Below are 19,746 nucleotides of genomic sequence, written 5' to 3' on the forward strand. Positions count from 1 at the left end.
TCGCTCACTGTTGGCCGTAGGAAAGAACACAGAAAAGTATGGCCCCCGATGCCCGAAACTTATATTAGGTGGGATCATTGGCAAATGGGTCGCTGGCCTCCGAGAGGTTTGGAGGAAGTAGCAGGATTGAATTTCATTAGGGAATGTGAGAAATCGGATTTTTCTTCGTCGGGTAGCAACGGCAGTTAAGCTGGCACTATTGAACGAAATAATCCAAAAACCGTTCTCAGCACTCCATAGTCTCCTCTCTAACTCGGCGAATGAAGCCTAAGATGATTGTGGGACTACCGGTCACAATGCAGTCTCTTTTTATGAGGATTTACATGTACTCAAAGAGCATCAAGCTTCATCTTCACCTGGCAATAGCGGCATCCTACCGAACTTGGTATTCCATTGTCCAAGCTTAAATTGCGAACAAAGAGAGTTCGGCTTGGCGGATTATGTCAAGGCTCATGATTATTATTCTTCGATCCAAAATGTACAACTGAAGGACTAAAGACTAGTGAACCTGAGCGACCTTGCATTACTCTCAGACCCAACACTAGAACCTTAACAAACAAGTACATGGTTTTAAATCCTAACTTTTTGGTTATCATCTTCGTGGTCGAAGTGCCTCTTCCAGAACCAGTGCTTCTTCCATACCCTCTCATTCATTTCATCAATGGGTATGCCCTTTGTCTCGGGAAGCATGACGGCTGCAAAACTGCCCATCACAATGATCCAGGCGGAGAAGAAGAAGAAAGTCGCAGATCTCATGGTGCAGAGCATGGTCAGGAACACTTGAGCGATGAGGAAAGTGCACAGCATGTTCATCCCGACTGCGAAGAAGAAGCCGGCATTTCGCGTCTCCAGCGGGAATATCTCACTGGGGATGAGCCAACCCAAAGGACCCCACGACCACGCAAAGCCGGCCACGAAGAAGCAGACCAAGAAGACCACGAAAAGGGCGTACCCCTTAGGAATTTCATTGGTGGATTTCAGTTGGATCGCGAGCGTGATGCCCATGGCACTCTGTAAGCAACCGAAAAAGAAAAGATCATGATGATTCATGCCAAACACAAACCTAAGGAACATAATGCCACAGATAAGGAAGCAATGATCTCAAAATGTGGAAATCGGCAAATGATGTTTCTCTTTAGTAACTCAAACAAGTTAGCAAGGTGGTGAGATGAAATTTTGAAAACTAGATCTAACTGTTCTGGACGGTTTGAACTGACCTGGGCAACAAGCATCTGAATCGCCGCCTCGACGAGCAACACCTTCCTCCCAAATCTATCCACGGTAAAAATCGCAACCGAGGTGGACACCACATTGACAAGACCCATGACCACGGCAGATAGAAGCGAGGCATCGCTGCCAAAACCCATGGTTTGGAACAGAACGGGAGCATAAAACATGATCACATTGATACCAGTGAATTGCTGGAAGATTTGGAGGATGGTTCCACAAATCAACTGAGGCCTACTCGAGCGTTTCATGAGAGTTTTGAATGAGCTGTCCTCCTTTTTGGCCATCTCTGTGGCCTGCAAGATTTCTTCGTATTCGGCGTCAATGTTATCCGTCCCCCGAATTTTCTTAAGTGCCCGACGTCCTTCATCTAACTTCCCCCGCTCTATAAGGCTAGTCGGAGTTTCCACTATGGCGAGGGAGCCAATCAAAAGAGCTATGGCAGGAACTGCCGCTCCGCCTAGCGATACCCGCCATCCGTTCGGATGCATCCGAGACGTTCCGTAATTGATGACATTGGCGATCAAAATCCCGACGGTGATCAGTAGCTGAAAACAAATATTGAGGCCGCCTCGGTAGTTGGCAGGAGCAATTTCTGATATAAACAGTGGTACTGCCTGTATGTACAAGAGAAGGATTGGGGGCATTATTGTTGGTAGTGAAATCTCAAAAAGCATAAATGTCAAAATGGATCAGAAGGATTCCATTATGGAGAAGCTTTGCACAAATGAGAATATATCAATTCACCTGGTTGCCAAATCCCACTCCTGCACCTAGTAACAGCCTTCCAATGATCAGCATGGCCAAGTCCATAGCAGCAGCGTTTATAATGGCGCCGACCAGGAAGAAAACGGAAGCGGCCTGCATAGTCGGCCTCCTGCCCAGCCTCTTGCAAAACATCGAAGCAACCAAGCTAGCCACGATGGCCGCCAGGTACAGCGATGACGTGAAGAGCTGAAGATACTGGTCATTGAACTTGCAATAGTTGTTCTGCTTGGCGCGGTGCTTCTTCTCATAGACGCCCGGAAAGAACTTGATCAGAAAATCGTCCATGGAAGTTACTCCTCCTGCAACCACCACAGCAGCAAAAGTCAAGGACGTTTGCTAACACAGAAAACAATATCTTGAAACTTGAATTTGCAATGTAAACACAGAGTCAGACAGGCCTAACGAAAGCCGAACCGATCGCATTATCTCCATCTTTCCAACTTCGAGGGTCAAGAAAATGCGTGATTGCTGACTTTACCTGAAATGCCAATGTCGTAGCCGAACATGAGACCGCCGAGTGCAGCAATTATGCTGCAGATCAAGACCTGGCCCGTGAGCTTGCCGCCGCCGACCAAGCCACCGCCAGAACCAACCACCGCCATGGCAGGCATCTTCTCAGCAACCCCAATTCACTAGCAAACTCTCTCTCAAGCAAATGAGCAAAGTTTGTTATCAATGGCGTCACGGATAAGTCGACATCCTTGCTCGGCATGGAGGCAATAAATACTTGGACCGAGACCAATGGCGGATCTACACGCAGAGGAATCAGTTTCAGGATTTTCGTGGTCATCTGAAACGTGCTGAAACGAATCGTTATCTGGGTTGGATTGCTCGTCGAAAAACTCGGGTTTCGGATGCGGTGACTCAGACGAGATCCTAGAATCGCTCGCCTCTTTGCTGAAAACCCATCTGCTGTTTGACCTTTCTTCCCCGATTCTCTGTAACGGATAATTTCGCGCTCTGCAAAGCTGTGAGCGTGCGCATACGAGGAAGAAGAGACCCCGCACCCTCTCTTCTAGCCGAATCCTGCTCCGTAGGAAAGATAAAAGTTGACACGTCTTAGAATAAACTAGTTTTTAGATAAGCACCTCGAATCGAATAAACTCGATAAAGCAAAATCAGTTTATAATCTAATGGTGGGAAAATTGGTTAGTCAAATGAATGAAAATTAGCAAACATACAATTGAAATTTTGTTAGATATGTAACTAAAAGTTGGTAAATGATGACAAAAGTCGGTAACTCCAATAAAATCAAATAAACGTCGGCAAGTAGTAGCTCAAATGAGGACCGGTCATCTAAAAGATTAATCGATAATCGAATCGAAAGAATGTGGCAAGTCACTCAAGCAGATATTGATACGGTCATTTAAGAGTTGATCGACTTTTGACGTGTTTGTAAGAAAATTAAATAAATGACACGATACGTCGATATTTTTAAACTGTCCTAAAAAGTATTGGCAACTTGTCGACAAAGTATTGAAAATCAGGTAACAAGCAACTTTTCACCGATAATTTTTTATCCTTATCGACTCTTTCATGAATGAAACCGCACGGAAAATTCGTTAGTCAAATAAATGAAAATTAGCAAATATAAAGTTAAATTTTTTTGTAAGAGTGATAAATAAGAATTGTTAAATGATAACAAAAGTAGGTAGCTCCAATGAAATCAAGTAAACATTGGCAAGTAGCGGCTCAAATGAGACCAGGTAAACTAAGATTAATTGATAATTTGATCTAAAGAATGCCGGTGAGTCACTCTAGTAGATATTGATAAAGTCATTTAAGAGTGCATAAATTTGACTTATGATACGAAACATCCATATATGTAAAATTGTCATAAAAAGTGTTGGTAACTTAACGATAGAGTATTGGAAATCGGGTGACAGGTAACTTTTTTATTGATAAAATTTACCCTTACTAATTTTTTCATAAATGAAATCGCACATAAAAGGATATACAAACATTTTTTTCTTCTTCTCGTTTTTCAAAGGAGAGGTGGTTTTTTTGAAATGGTAATCGCTCTACACAGTGACGCTAATCTCGCGGGAGATTATCGCATGACAAACCTGTTCGGTTGCAACATGAGCTGGGCTGGCCTAGCAAAGTAGCAAGCCCAATGGGCCAACAATCCCCCGATGATCGGCCCTACTCAGGACCCGGTCATTGTTCAAAGCCGCAAGTTCGCAACTATATTGGTTCGTACATTTCTTTCTTTCGCATTCATTGTGAAGTTATTATACATTTTTTTTTGCGGGGGGGAGGGGGGGGTCAGAAACTTATTATACATTCAAGATTCAACAACCCAATTCATGCTGTATGCCCCTACACAGTTTTGTAATGGTTTCCCCTTTTTCCTTTAAGCCGATAAGAGAAGTGCACCAACAATCCTAAATGTTATGTCGAATGTGTAATCAAGAGCCGCCTAGCCTCTTTTTAAAACCTAGGAGTGGCTCATCTGCCATTGATTGTTATTCTTCGAACCCTCTTCTAACCCTACATCAATACTTTCCCCAATCGGTAAGAACCCCACTTGACTTTATCACTTAATATTTCTTTTTGCATTATCCAAAGTTTAAGCAGCTTGCTTGGAAGAGTAAGGATTGAAGCAATGTACCATTTCAATTGGTGACTCCTTCTTTCAATGTACTTGTTTCTATCATTGGTCATTCTATCTAGTCAAATCTTATCCCGACGTGTCTGGTAAAGTTGTTGATATGGCAAGCCGGATATATCCAACATGCTGTGCTTTGTATTGGGACAGACATAGTCTGCATTAGAATAGACCATAATTGGACAAAAAAACAAAAACAAAAATTGCCCAAAATCTCTTACAAAAGGGAATATCAGCTAACTCTAAGAGAAGAGTGGGACCATGACCTTGCCTAAAAAATTAGGGGCTGAACCCCCACCGCCATATTTTGGAGAGGGCAAATGACCTTGGCATCGCTACCATCGTAAGGTTGCTTTTTTTTTTTCTCTATTACATACTTTTTCTGTTTATGCTTGATTTTTTGATGTGGCGCGGGCGCCATATCGGTGACACCTAAAATCGTATAATTAAAACAAGTGCCTAGTGGGATAGGCCGCATCGGTCATCTAGCCTCATACCTCGTCGAAATGACTTGCTTTTACTGGATACAAATTTTTGAAGACTTGATTTCACTTTTTTCCGACGCGACAAATTTGATTGCATATGGGGCAAAATATTTAGGGCATATATGATGACAATTCTGGTTTTCCTATTTTATTCTCTAGAACAAAAAAGGATGAGAATCATATTTGGTAACGTAAATGATTCTGATTCTGTTATCATGAATAGTTTTGGAGCAAAAATAAGGGAAAAAAAAGTTTGTTTTAGAAAAAGAATCACTTTTGAGAATCACAAACAGAATAAAGTCCCACGTATCTCGGTTTTCTTTTTCAGTTCTCTCATCACTTTTCATTTGACCTAAAACATAGCGGGATCTCATTTTCAAAGAAAAATATATAAGATAATAAAAAATAAAATACAAATAAAAAATTCTAAAAAAAGCTAAAACGTCATAAAATTTTCAAGAAACCCCTAAAAAATAAAAGAAGCTTATAGGAGGCTAGTTTAACCTCATTTTCAAGAATTTGGGCTTACATTCCCTAGATTTCATAGATTTTATTCTTTTTTGGAAAAATCATAAGTACTTTTGAAATTAAACCCGAATCACATTTCTCTAAGCCATTAAGGTTTCATTAGGGATTTATGATGTAATTTATTGATGTCATGATTCCCTCATTGCGCACATGATTTCATTGATTGTGATTTGCCTAGGTTTAAGTACTTTAAATTTAGTCTAGTTTTAAAAATTTTGGAAAAAGACAAAAACGACTCGCATGAATACTTAGCATTGGCTTACCTCTCACTCTTAAAAATGAATTAAAAACTGCATGAAACGTGTTTAGAAAACACTCAACTTCAGTGCCGAAAGGGTATCGATGGAAACACCGACGTAACCAAGTTCCCGGAATTTAGATTTCTCTGGTTGCGTAGAGTCAAATGGTTTCTCTCGACCATTCGATAATGTTCTCGATCTGTCTTCCTCAAAGACTAGTGGTGATTCTATTTGCATGTATACATACACACACCATCGATCACACTAAGATCGAATTTGATATTTTTTTATTGTGATTTGGTATGGACTTGCAAGGGCCCGAGCTAATTTGAAATCACATACGAACCCAATATGATTTATCATTTTTTAAGCTTAAAATGATTCGTTATGACACGACAATTAGACAGAATAGCAAGAAAAAATATTATATGCAATATGCAATATATTATAAGACAATCAATACGAATTAATTCGAAATGTATGATGAAATTTCACAAAATAAGTACGTAATTAATTGACTTAAATGATAAAAATTGGGAAGATAAATTATTTTCAGAAACAAAAATTTTGTGCGATTACTAAACGTGTTTCTGTTTCAGGAACAAAAATTTTATGCGCTTACCAAACATGTTCTGATCTCTAAAACTCATCTAGGAAATAAAATTAAAAAAAATTATTTTAATCAAAATTATTTTTTCGAATCATAATTATTACCATGCAAACCCTTAACTTCTATAATTGATGTTGGCAAAAAAACCCACTCTCTTTTTTTTTTTTTTTTCTGGTCGGAAAGCCATTCTGTCTTCAATCTATCTGTATTTTCCCAAGGACCCACAACGGCCAAAGGGATGGGCGATTTTTTCCCGTCGTAACGTGTCGAAATCGAATCAAAGCCCACCGGAATGGAGCAACTGACACCAGAAAAAGTAAAACAGCACGCACCGCTACTGGATTTCCCACTAGCCTCATCCGTCCATCCGATCGAACGGCCCAGATTTCAAGCTGCAATCTTCTCCCGAAGCTCTTCTCTCGTCTCCCTCTCTTCCCCTCTTTGTCGCAGAGCTTCGTTGATCACACAAAACCCAGATATTAATCCCGCGCTCGCGTCCACACCATGCATAAACGACGCGCGATCACACAGGCAAGCTAAGATATTTACAAAGTTTCATTCTTTTTTTTTGGCCCTTCCTAGGGTTTCGAAATGATGACTATTGAGTCCCTCCATCCTGTAATCCATGGAAGATTTCACACGAACGCTCCCGGCGCGCTTCACTGCTCGCGCGGATTGAGCTTGTTCTTGCATCAATCCCGGGGGTTCTATCACAATTCGAATCGTTCCGCGTTCAATTCCCCGTCCGGCGCTTCGTTGAATTGTGGGCAGCTTTCGATTGCTTCGACCGGCTCGAGCAGGTTGAGCCTATGGGGTGGTTCTCTGCGCAATCATGGGTTGAGGGATTCCAGAATTCTGGCGAGCACTCAGGACAGCGACTCGACTGCGAGCCCGAGCGAGAAAAGCGAAGCCAAGTCGGGGGAAGGCGCTGGAGTTAATGTTAATCAGAAGCCGGGAACGGGTTCGAATAAGAGGAGGGAGAAGCAAGGGAAGGGGAATTGGTGGTGGTGGTCTAAAGGCGGGAAGTGGCGGTGGCAGCCGATAATTCAGGCGCAGGAGATTGGAGTCTTGCTTTTGCAATTAGGAATAGTTATGTTTGTTATGCGGTTGCTTAGACCAGGGATCCCGTTGCCTGGTTCGGACCCGAAAGCCCCAGTAGCTTATGTCAGTGTTCCGTACAGTGAATTCTTGAGCAAAATTAATACTGATCAGGTGAAAAAGGTGGAGGTTGATGGAGTGCACATAATGTTTAAGCTGAAATCCGAGGCTAGCAGTGGAGAAAGTGAGGTGGGAAGTGTAAGTAGGTTGCAGGAGTCGGAGTCATTGATTAGAAGTGTGGCTCCAACTAAGAGAATTATTTTCACTACGACAAGGCCTACAGATATTAAAACTCCTTATGAAAAAATGCTCGAGAATCGGGTTGAGTTTGGGTCACCTGATAAGAGGTCTGGCGGATTCTTAAACTCGGCATTGGTAAGTTTTAGGTGGATGATGTCCCATTGCTTTACAGTTCCATGAAGTTGTGGAATTATGATTGATTTAGATGATTAACATCAATTGGTTTTTTCCAGTAAAAAGTTACCTATTTTCATTGATGTTCTGCACACTGAAAATGTTTGTTATATCTCCCTAACTAGTGTTCACGGAATGATTTGATTATTATGACTGCTTCTTTGGATGGAAAATGTGTTTTCTGTTCCATTGGCTATGAGCTTTGAGACTTGATCTATTTTACTATGACACGCAACTCGTGCTCTTGTAGATTAATTGCATGTATATTGCAATATTTAATGGATGAAGAATTCGTATAATTATTGGTGAATAGAATGAGTGCTCTGCGATCTGTCGTTGATCAACCTGTTAGAGTAAGTATCCGTCCAATGGTCTTAACAGTTTATCGCTGTTAGTGCTAAGCTTGACTTATTGGAAAGCCTTTCTACTCTCCTTCTCTTCTATTCTAAGAGAAGTTCACAGTGTTCTCTGTTCCACTATAGTGAAGGGATGTTCTGTCTTTTGATTTGTTGAATATAGTATGGATGGATGATATAGGCTTTAGGAAACTGCACAGAAGGCTAAATGTTATCTTTGAATCAAATTACATAATTGCGTTAGTGGAATTTATGTTAATGTTTTCTCTTTTCAGTACAGAATGAGACAGAGTCTCCTCATTTATTTTACTTTGATATTTCAGATAACTCTATTCTATGCAGCAGTGCTTGCTGGTCTTCTACACCGGTTTCCCATGAGCTTCTCTCAGGTTGTGCGAGCTCCCTATTGTTTCTGTATGTTGAACCTAATGCTTTGATAATTTTTAATTGGGTACATCTTATTGCAGCATACCGCTGGTCAGCTTAGGAGTCGCAAGTCTGGGGGTGCTGCTGGCACAAAAATGTCCGAGCAGGGGGAAACAATAACGTTTGCAGATGTTGCAGGTGTCGATGAAGCTAAGGAGGAATTGGAAGAAATTGTGGTATGTCAAGCCTCCTTCAGTTCATTGTGGTACTGCAATCAAAATCTAGTCATAATCCTGAAGGCTTCATATTTATTCAGGAAATATCATTTATTGCTGTTCTTTACTGCTCAGGAATTTCTGAGGAATCCAGACAGATATGTACGGGTCGGTGCTCGGCCTCCCCGTGGTGTCCTTTTGGTGAGTTTTCACTGAACATAATCGATGTCCACCATTACTTCAGAAAATTTGGATCAACTGATGTCCAACACAATTCCTGACATATGAGATTGAAGTTGCTTCCTTTTAGTGTTGATGCTATCTGCAGTTATGATAGCTGTATATCTTTGCTAAGGACTTGATGGTGAATACTTATTTCATTCATATGGTTGGCAGCAGCTGTGATTACTGACTGGGATCCCTATTAGTCCATTGGACCTGAAGCCTCATCTCATTTGAGTCATTAACTCATCAACAAGTGTTTATGATATGTTCTTTACGAATAACTTGCAACTCTAAGGAAAATTTGTTGATGTCGTTCTGTTGGAATATATAAATATTAAACCACGCCTTTTTCTATCAGCTTAAGCTTTTAGAACAATTGGTTGTGGTTCCATAAAATCTTTCATGGTATTAGAGCAAGAGATCCCGAGTTCAAACCTTTCCGGGCTCCTATTTGCCTTCCCAATGAATATGTCCACGCTTAGTACTAGGCAAAAGACTAGACTAAGCGTGAGGGGGAGTGTTGGAATATATAAATATTAAACCACGCCTTCTTTTATCAGCTTAAGCTTTTAGAATAGTTGGTTGTGGTCCGATAAAATCTTTCACTTTCTATCCAGTACTTTTCATGGGGAATTATGTTGTTGTCCGTGTTATTTTCTCTGTGTCCGTAGAGACGGTTGTGCATTCTCTTAATCTGAATTTCGGTGGATGATTTTTAGGGCTTTGTTTATGGAACAGGTAGGTCTTCCTGGGACTGGTAAAACTCTTCTAGCTAAGGCTGTGGCTGGTGAGGCTGAAGTGCCTTTCATAAGTTGTTCTGCTAGCGAGTTTGTTGAGTTGTATGTTGGCATGGGTGCCTCTCGTGTGAGAGATCTTTTTGCACGGGCAAAGAAGGAGGCTCCATCTATAATTTTCATAGATGAGGTAAATGTCTACAATATTTCCTGCATGAACATCTTCGACCCTCTTCTCTTTGGTTGTTTGTCAGGAAACATTTTCGGTCTTGCAGATAGATGCTGTGGCAAAAAGCCGTGATGGTAAATTTCGCATTGTCAGCAATGATGAAAGAGAGCAAACCTTGAACCAGCTGCTGACTGTAAGCTTCATTTGAGAAGTTCCTTTTAGGATTTTATATTAAGATCATATAGAGGATAAGTTATTGTTAATCTCATTGCAGGAGATGGATGGGTTTGACAGCAGTTCTGCTGTTATTGTTCTTGGAGCGACCAATCGCTCAGATGTCCTGGATCCTGCTCTTCGTCGACCTGGGAGATTTGATCGTGTGGTTGTGGTTGGTTATTCTATCCCTTAATCGAACAAGTGATAAATATTTACTTCAAGAAATAACTTTTTCGGGGACTCTTTAGGTGGAAGCACCTGATAGAACAGGCAGGGAAGCCATCCTTAAAGTTCACGTTTCCAAGAAAGAACTTCCTCTTGGAGAAGATGTTAACCTCACTGACATTGCTTCTATGACGACTGGTTTTACTGGGTAATTTTCAATTTCAACTCTCCTCACGGTGTGCCATTCTATAGCAAGGCGCAACTTGTAATTATGGCCTAACCTATTAAAATGTCTTGTGAATTTTGTGCAGGGCTGACCTTGCAAATTTAGTGAATGAGGCCGCTTTGTTGGCAGGTAGACAGAACAAACTTGTTGTGCAGAAGGTTGACTTCATTCAAGCGGTAGAAAGATCAATAGCCGTAAGTCTCTCTCTCTCTCTGGTGCAGCATAGGTGCTTTATTTGATCAAATCTAACATCTTTCAGCTCATTTTGTGCGGAGTTGCTTGCCAAATTACTAGTCTATGGTTTAATGTGTCTCTGGATGATGATTATTATTTTTTTTACTTTCACATGTGAACACTTCTATAGTGGAGTATGCACACAGTGGAGCTATTACTTGTCTTTAATTATTTTTTTAATAGATCTATTGCTTTATTGTAATCGTGGCTTTCATACTTCATTTCCCTCTGAGATTGCAAATGATTCAATAGACGTTTCTTGCTTGCAATAATGTTGGATAATGAACCAACAAGCATGTAGAAGCTTGTAATTGTTCGGTAAGATAAATGGTCTCTTTGTCAACTTGTACCAGGGCATCGAGAAGAAAACTGTGAAGTTGCAAGGAAGCGAGAAGGCAGTTGTTGCACGCCACGAAGCTGGTCATGCAGTGGTAGGCACTGCTGTAGCAAATCTGCTTCCTGGACAGCCACGGGTTGAGGTATATTCTAGCTATGGTTTAGCTACTCCTGCTCTTTTTGTCAAGGCCTTTGCTGTCATGAAATTGCATGGTTATGTGTGGTGTCTTAGAATTTGATTGTACTGCATGCAGTGGGTTTTCTTTCTTAATATTGGTCAGTTCTTTCAATCGAAGTTTCAGGGAAAATTTAAAATGATGGTTTTTCAGAATGGAGTTATAGTTCCTAGGCTATTTCTAATGAAATTGCTAATGGGTTATTTAGGCTGTATGTTTCTGTTTTTCCCCTTTACCTTTTCTTTTTCCTTTTCTTTTTGGTGGTTTTGCTTGTTCCATCTATCCTGCATTTATAGTGGATGCATTGTGCTGATTGACTTTTCATCATTCTTTCTGTGACTAGTTAGGTGTCAGCTATAAAGTTATAGCGGATGTTGATAGTTGATGTCAATTTTTGAAAAAGAAGCTCCAAACATTCAAGTTATATTTTGGATGATGTACATATTTTGTATTGAAGACCAATACGGCACAATAACATACATCATTCATGTTCTTTCAGAAGTTGAGCATTTTGCCTAGATCAGGTGGTGCACTTGGATTTACTTATTCTCCTCCAACAAACGAAGATAGATATCTACTCTTTATAGATGAGCTACGTGGCCGCTTGGTCACTCTTCTTGGAGGACGTGCAGCGGAAGAGATTGTTTATTCAGGAAGGATATCAACAGGTGCACTTGATGATATACGACGAGCAACTGACATGGCATACAAGGCTATAGCTGAGTATGGCCTTAATCAGACAATAGGACCAGTATCTTTGGCAATCCTTTCTGGGGGTGGGATCGATGAGTCTGGCGGAGGAGCACCCTGGGGAAGAGATCAGGTCTTGTACATTATCTCTCTTCTATCTTCCTCTGTTCTTAGTGACTCATTTTAGGACAAGAAACCATTCCCAATAACCCTGGTTCAAGAAGGTATGTGCTTTTGCAGTGTGATTGATCTGCTATTGTAACGACAGGGGCATCTTGTTGATCTTGTTCAAAGAGAGGTGAAAGTATTGCTGAAATCTGCAATGGATGTAGCACTCTCTGTGATTCGTGCTAATCCTGCAGTATTGGAGGGGCTTGGTGCACATTTGGAAGGTAATTACTCCAACCACCTGACTCTTTGTACTTTCCTGTGCATTCTGCCTTTTTTATGCTACCTTGTCATATCTATTAGTGCTTTATTGCATGTCTCCACCATGATGATTATATTGAGAATCAGTCGAGGTTTGGCTCTTTGGTGCATAACTATCTTTTATTGGTGACATACTATTTGTGTTTCATCAGAGAAAGAAAAAGTAGAGGGTGAAGATCTACAAGAATGGCTGAAAGCAGTGGTTGCACCCGCCGAGCTTGCCACTTTCATCCAGTGCAAGCAAGAGTCTTTACTGCCTTTGCAGATGGAGATGGGGTCTTGATGACGGTCTATCTGCTCTTTTATTGCAACCCAAATGCAGAAGATGCAGGTTTTCATTTACACGCCTACGTGGTCAGTGAGTCAGCTTAACCTTGCAACTACGTACACATCGGAGTAACCATAAGTTTTCGAGTCAATCTGACACAGGCCAGCATATACTTTGGTTTTCACCTCTCCTTGAGTGTCTAATGTTATTGGCAGTGACGAAGTTGAAGGCGGGATGCTCTGTGGGCAGTCTGCAGTGCCTTGCCATAGAAAGTAAAGGAATGGCCACATCCCAGATCTTATTTGGCTGGTTGTGGTCGAGGTGCAATGACTGTTGTATACTTGGGTATTTTTTACTATCATGGCTGGTGCAATTGATACCTTCTCAGATGTATACCTGATATATTCTGTCGATAGGCATTCAGTGTGTTGATAGAGGCTATATGTAGATATGTGATGTGTATATATGCTTCCACACGGACTTGTTTACAAATGTTTAATCAAGAGAGCAGATTTTGGATGGATACCCAATTTGTCATGGATTGGATGTTGAAAATTTTTGGAGGTTGTTTTTACGGAGTCGGAGGCCGGGTGGGGTTATGCTTGATGGACTCATAACATTGTCCTCATAGTGCTGGTCGAAATTTGTTTTTTTGTCTATGGGCGAAGTATGGGATCCTGTATTGGTGGGCACTAGGGAGGAGGGAGCCACGTCCATGATTATCATGCAAAGGACATTTTACACGGATTTCGCAAAGGCGTACGATTGTCCTCTACGGTCGATTTCATGTGATTCATTGATATTTTTGCATGTGGGACTGGAATATCTGTGTTGCTTTCTGAAAACAGACGCTAGCCAACGTTTGTTTTCTGCTATGGGAACAAAATGACGTGGTCAACCTGAATAGGTAGCTTGGGGAGGACCACTAGGCTTTGGGCAGAGTCGACCGGTCTATAAAGCTGCGGACTCGGTTTATGCCTTTTTCCATCAGCGAGGAAAGTATCTAGCCGTGTTGGGCTTGAGTGGTTGGAGAAATTTCTCGTCTCAGAGTTATATGGTCTACATTTTATACTGCGCAATTTTTTTTTCATGGTTGCTGTGTAATGTTGTGATGTCTTTAAACAAAAGACACACTTTCTTTAATGTTCGCAAAAAATTGCAAATGGCGTCGTAACGTTTTTTAGGCGCAATGTTGCAGTATAGCTAGCAAACCTGATTTCGTAGATAGACAAGTATTGATCCTAAATTGCTATTTTCAAGCGAATGCTCACGTTAGCAATTATCTCGTCTTTGAATTGGTGAAAATGGAAAGAAATAGTCTCTTGTACACACAAATGCTATGTTGCTCCCAAGGAGAGAAAGGGCAGGACTTCCTTTTTGGCGTTCGCTCTCCATTATGCAACCATCAAAATTGATCTCAGCATTCTATTCATTCTATTCTTTCATAAAGTATAGGGGACAGATTAAACATTAATCAAAAGTTCAAAAATCATATTGAATAATTTAAAAATTTAATGACGATATTATATGTTGGGTTAAAGTTCAAGGAATTAAAAGTTCATAGATCATGTTTAATAAATTAAAAATTTAAAGATAACATTACATATTGAACCAAAATTAAAGGATCATCATCTGTGTAATTATGCCGAGGAAAAAAGCAAAAAGCAAAAAGAGAGCAAGGATCTGAGCATGTAACGGGGCGTTTTGATCCATGTCTAGAGCTCGATCTGTTAGTCCAAGGACATAACAACCGCGATCTGCCTTGGCAACATTCAAATATAAAGGACGGTTCAAATGGTATCGGTTCGATAGTTTCTGCCAAATGAGGCAGTCATGCCGAGTCCACGGACAAACAAGCTCGTAGCGAGCAAACATTTCTGATTCAGTGACTGGTAGTCTGGCAACATTTCAGAGATGGGAAGTCCTGATACGGGGCGGAATTCAAAAACGGGAAGTGATTTAAACGTCGTTTTGACTCTGTCTCCTGGCGATTCTACAAATATCTTTTTGCCCCGAGTGCCACGCGGGCATTCGCTTTCTGGTAACCTTTTTCGGCTTCCTATAAAATCTGAGTGTGAGACTGTAAAGAGATAAGACGCCTTTCTTCTACCAGGTTCTCTCTCTCTCTCTCTCTCTCTCTCGTTCCAGGATGTTTCAGGATGATTTCGCATGTATGCATTTTCATGTTTTTAATGAAATTTGTCGCACCTTTCTGGTCTTCATTAGGCTTGATGCGTGGAAGTTGTGTTTCTTACGTTTTTTTACGTGTTGGGTTCTTTTTCTGGTTTCTGATGTTCTTTATCACACGATCTCTATGTTGATGTTTGCCTCCTCGGAGATGCAGATTTTCATCGTGAAATTGAGATTCAAGGGCAGTTCACTACAGCTTTTGGTCTGAGATTCGCTCTGGTACATTCGTTGCTTCAGCCTTCAGGCGATAGTAATTCCGCATCTCATATTATTATCTCCATCGAGTTCCAATTTAACTACCTCGAAACACTGCCTACTTTGGGACTCTTTGGCCTTTTCACACAACTAGTTTCGGATAGGGCGTGATCTGTGAATTTTGCTCCCGTCCTGTTGATGCTGTGTTTTGCAAGAGAGGTCTCGTTTTGGCGCTTGTTATTTCTTCGATTTTGTCCGGATGCCTCGAGTAGATGCTGCATTTCTGTTGCTTGCTGAGATGACTGTTTTAATCCTCGCAATTTGCGGTTTGTCGTGCAGACATGGCATCAGTAAGTGCGAGCTTTGCGTTGGTTGTATGCAACAAATGCAGTCACTCTGCTGTAAAGTTTCCTACCTCTGCCTTCCTGCCGGGATTTGATGCCTTGGGCCGTTCTTCAAGTGCATGCAAAAAGGAATTCTGTCCTGCCTCAAAAAGCTCAAGTCCTAAAGCCACATTGACCTTTGATCCACCAACATCGAATTCTGAGAGAACCAAACAAAAGAAGCACACACTTGACCCTGCCGCTCCTGATTTTTTGCCCCTTCCTTCCTTCGAGCAGTGTTTTCCAAAGAGCTCAAAAGAGTACAGGTTTGTTGGTTTCAGCTACTGGGAAATTTAGTCACGGTAAAAGTTAAAGTGTGGAGTTGCATTCTGATGCAGGAAGAAACATGGACATTTACATATGTATTATTTGCTTTGTAGGGAAGTCATTCATGAGCAAACTGGTCATGTACTGAAAGTGCCTCTCCGACGGGTTCACCTCAGTGGAAATGAACCGGACTTTGACAATTATGACACAAGTGGACCTCAAAACATTAGCCCTCGCATTGGTATGTATATGGCATTTTCCTTGCTTCTTGCTCGGACCTCGGTCCTGTCTGCTGTCATAATCCCTTGAGATGGGCATAAGATTATTCCTTATCATACGACATCTACTTTTTTCCCCTATGTGATTATCATAAACATGTTTTTGTTTGAAGGTTTCACTTCATGAGTATTATTTTCTTTCATTGAGATGTTGTTATCCGGTTGCTCTCGCCATTCCGTCGAACAAGGAATAGGAAAGAACTCTTTTGATGTATGTGATGGTCTTTGTGTTGCACTTTTGTTCTGGCTGAACCCCAAAAGGATAAACTCGGGAAAATCTTTATTTGGGCAGTTCATTCCTTTTAAGGCACCGTTATTTATCTGGAACAGGCCACAACTATTTTTCAGAGTGCAATTTCATAGAGTCATGATTGTCCTTAGAAAACAAGGAGCAAAGCACCAAGGAAGTTTGGTTATGCCTGCTTTTTTTTTTTTGTCCTTTTTCTGAACTGGACCTGGCCTACCTTATGGGTGGCATGTAGATTGACATTTTCGCTGAAGTTATAGAATTATATCTTGGTTGTCATGTCGGTTCTCGATGTTTGGTGCCTAAATATCCCGGAACTTTGCTTTGCTTATTCATACGTTGATGGGATTTTTATTGACAAACAGGGCTGCCCAAGTTGCGGAAAGATTGGATTGACCGGCGGGAGAAGCTCGGTGGACCAAGATACACCCAGATGTATTATGCTAAGCAGGGAATAATAACTGAGGAAATGTTGTTTTGTGCCACTCGCGAGAATCTAGACCCAGAGTTTGTAAGGTCAGAGGTTGCTCGAGGGCGGGCAATCATTCCATCCAACAAGAAGCACTTAGAGTTGGAGCCTATGGTTGTCGGAAGAAATTTTCTTGTAAAGGTTAATGCTAATATTGGAAATTCTGCTGTGGCAAGTTCCATTGAGGAAGAAGTATATAAGGTTCAGTGGGCAACCATGTGGGGTGCAGATACTGTGATGGATCTCTCCACGGGTCGCCATATCCATGAGACCCGTGAGTGGATACTCCGTAACTCTTCTGTGCCAGTGGGGACGGTACCAATTTATCAAGCACTTGAAAAAGTGAACGGAATTGCGGAAGATCTTAACTGGGAGGTTTTCAGGGATACCTTGATTGAACAAGCTGAGCAAGGGGTTGATTATTTCACCATTCATGCTGGCGTTCTCCTCAGGTACATTCCTTTGACCGTGAAGCGCATGACAGGGATTGTATCTCGTGGAGGATCTATCCACGCAAAGTGGTGCTTGGCTTACCACCAAGAGAATTTTGCTTATGAGCACTGGGATGACATACTGGATATCTGCAATCAATACGATGTGGCTCTTTCAATAGGTGATGGTCTGAGACCTGGATCGATATATGATGCTAATGACACTGCGCAATTTGCTGAGCTTCTGACTCAAGGGGAACTGACTCGTAGAGCTTGGGAAAAGGATGTCCAGGTAATATGATAAATACTGGAAGGATCCTCTGTTAAAAGAGTTCTGGCTGAGAACAGATTCCAATATGCTGGACTGGTTAACTTTAAGACACCCTTAAGACCTATATGCATGGAGAATTTCTTTCTTGTTTCATGTGATCTTGCCAAACAGTCACTTCAATGTTTCTTTGGAAGTTAGCGCTTAATCTCTAAGCATGTAAAGGATAAATGCATCCTGGCTATAAAGCTCGTCATTTCTTTCATGTAGCACTAGATAATCTGGCTTTGGAGTTCTAACTTGCAATGGCCCCGACATTGGTGGTTCTTTTGGCTTTTTAATCTCGGTTAAGAGTTTAAACTTGTCGGTCTTGTTTTTTCAGGTAATGAATGAAGGTCCTGGTCATATCCCGATGCATAAGATCCCTGAGAATATGCAAAAGCAACTGGAATGGTGTAATGAAGCTCCTTTCTACACTCTCGGTCCCTTAACAACCGATATTGCTCCTGGATATGATCATATCACCTCTGCGATTGGTGCTGCCAATATCGGGGCTCTGGGTACTGCACTTCTGTGTTATGTGACGCCGAAGGAACACCTTGGACTTCCCAATAGGGATGATGTAAAGGCCGGAGTTATTGCTTATAAGATATCTGCCCATGCTGCTGATTTAGCTAAAGGTCACCCACATGCTCAAGCCTGGGACGATGCACTGAGCAAGGCAAGGTTTGAATTTCGGTGGATGGATCAGTTTGCTTTGTCATTGGACCCCATGACTGCCATGTCTTTTCATGATGAAACTCTGCCATCAGAAGGAGCTAAAGTTGCACATTTTTGCTCAATGTGTGGACCTAAATTCTGCTCTATGAAGATAACAGAGGATGTGAGGAAGTATGCTGAAGAGCATGGCTATGGGACCGAGGAAGCCATCCAGCGTGGAATGGATACTATGAGTGCTGAATTTCTTGCTGCTAAGAAAACTGTCAGTGGGGAGCAACATGGTGAAGTGGGTGGAGAAATATACTTGCCAGTTGACTATGCAAAGTCAGCCGAGAGATGAAGGTAAGAATCCCCTCATTCTTTTCTGCATTCCCTGTTGTAACGAATTGAGCTAAGCGTAGCACTCATAGGGTGCTGGCTGTATTTTCCATCTAACCTACACTTTTTATGATTAAATCATCTCTCTTATGATGTTTTATGGGAACTCCTTGCAGGATCGTGTGATAGGCATATCGTTTTGGGAATGTCAAGTAATTGAAAATGCGACAAAATAGACTCATTGAGCATCACGATGTCCGGTTTTAGTTTCATGCTGTTGGTGAGTATGTGGTTTAGTCAAACATCTTTCTAGATGTCTACTGCTTTTTTTATATGTCTCAGTCAATAAGAAACTTTCTGCTGATTGTTCCATTTAGAACTTCTTTCTTTAATTTATTTCCTGGACTGTTCCATTGACAAAGAAAAGCACCAGGGGTGTCTGAATCTGCTCTAGCCTAGCTGTTTTGCTGGGATGGGGGTGATCAGGCTGAGAAAGTCCCTTTGAACCTGAACAGGGTAATACCTGCGTAGGGAGTGTGCAATTTCTTTTCGTTTTTTTGCGTGCTTCCACAGGGACAGAGCCTTTAGAAATGGTTGGGGACAAGTTGACCCATGCGAGATGTACTTCCGCAGAATAGCTCGCTTATCATTCCCGTGAGCAGAAAGTTATATAACAGGATATCCCACAATGTTCACTGCTTCACCCCGAGATTAATAAGCTCACAAGAGCTAATCATCTTGGGGATCCTTTTTTCATCTGCCAATTAACCGACTTCAATGAGGTAAGGACGCATTGTTTTAATGTCAAGTTAAAAAGCAGAGACTCTAGAAGGGGTGGGTTGAAGTCCACGTATAGTTTGCTTGCTAGTGATGGGCAGAAAATGGTTTTCCTTCTCTCCAAGCGAATTGGCGGGTCGCCCTGGAGATAATTCATAATTGTGCCTAATGTATAAACCGGCCCCATGTTGGAAATTGCGGTATGCTGTGATATGTCAATACTTCACTGTGGATATGAGGTCAGTATCATCTATGCTTGAGAGAAATGGCCACCCATGGTAATTCCAGTGTCTCAAGCCGAGCCTCGTGTTCTGGCCTGGTACAACAGTCCCGGCAGATATCAATATCTTTGATTTCGCTTTTTAGGTGATGGATGGGTCGTCCATCATCAGGCAGCTTGACTGTGATTATAAATGAG

General features: G+C 41.5%; 2 protein-coding genes across 8 annotated transcripts; one reads left to right on the forward strand and one right to left on the reverse strand.

The window, feature by feature from the left end:
- Window positions 1-212: 212 nt before the first annotated feature.
- Window positions 213-2,946, reverse strand: LOC115746020 (sugar transport protein 6-like). The gene is made up of 4 exons (XM_030681709.2): window positions 2,474-2,946; window positions 1,975-2,294; window positions 1,218-1,844; window positions 213-1,011 (listed from the first exon to the last, which is right to left on the reverse strand). The coding sequence occupies exons 1-4, from the start codon at window positions 2,604-2,606 to the stop codon at window positions 571-573; spliced, it is 1,521 nt and encodes a 506-aa protein (XP_030537569.1). The 5' UTR covers window positions 2,607-2,946; the 3' UTR covers window positions 213-570.
- A 3,734-nt stretch (window positions 2,947-6,680) lies between these two features.
- Window positions 6,681-19,360, forward strand: LOC115745898 (phosphomethylpyrimidine synthase, chloroplastic). 7 transcript variants are annotated; one of them, XM_030681524.2, is made up of 15 exons: window positions 6,687-7,941; window positions 8,660-8,725; window positions 8,804-8,938; window positions 9,053-9,118; window positions 9,881-10,066; window positions 10,152-10,238; window positions 10,320-10,433; window positions 10,510-10,634; window positions 10,738-10,850; window positions 15,510-15,819; window positions 15,934-16,061; window positions 16,711-17,537; window positions 17,896-18,575; window positions 18,728-18,831; window positions 18,985-19,360. In XM_030681524.2, exons 1-13 carry the CDS (start codon window positions 7,060-7,062, stop codon window positions 18,571-18,573), a joined length of 3,717 nt encoding a protein of 1,238 aa, XP_030537384.1. In that variant the 5' UTR covers window positions 6,687-7,059; the 3' UTR covers window positions 18,574-18,575; window positions 18,728-18,831; window positions 18,985-19,360. The 7 variants fall into 7 exon arrangements, with proteins under 7 accessions (XP_048135805.1, XP_030537384.1, XP_048135807.1 ...); XM_048279848.1 differs by lacking the exons at window positions 15,510-15,819; window positions 15,934-16,061; window positions 16,711-17,537; ... (1 more) ...; window positions 18,728-18,831; window positions 18,985-19,360 and adding exons at window positions 11,240-11,365; window positions 11,898-12,221; window positions 12,357-12,480; window positions 12,670-13,310 and having other exon boundaries at window positions 6,681-7,941; window positions 10,738-10,846; XM_048279850.1 differs by lacking the exons at window positions 6,687-7,941; window positions 8,660-8,725; window positions 8,804-8,938; ... (4 more) ...; window positions 10,510-10,634; window positions 10,738-10,850 and adding an exon at window positions 14,765-14,898.
- The last annotated feature ends 386 nt before the right edge of the window (window positions 19,361-19,746 follow it).

The sequence above is a fragment of the Rhodamnia argentea genome, chromosome 6, assembly GCF_020921035.1.
Source record: "Rhodamnia argentea isolate NSW1041297 chromosome 6, ASM2092103v1, whole genome shotgun sequence".
Taxonomy (NCBI): Eukaryota; Viridiplantae; Streptophyta; class Magnoliopsida; order Myrtales; family Myrtaceae; genus Rhodamnia; species Rhodamnia argentea.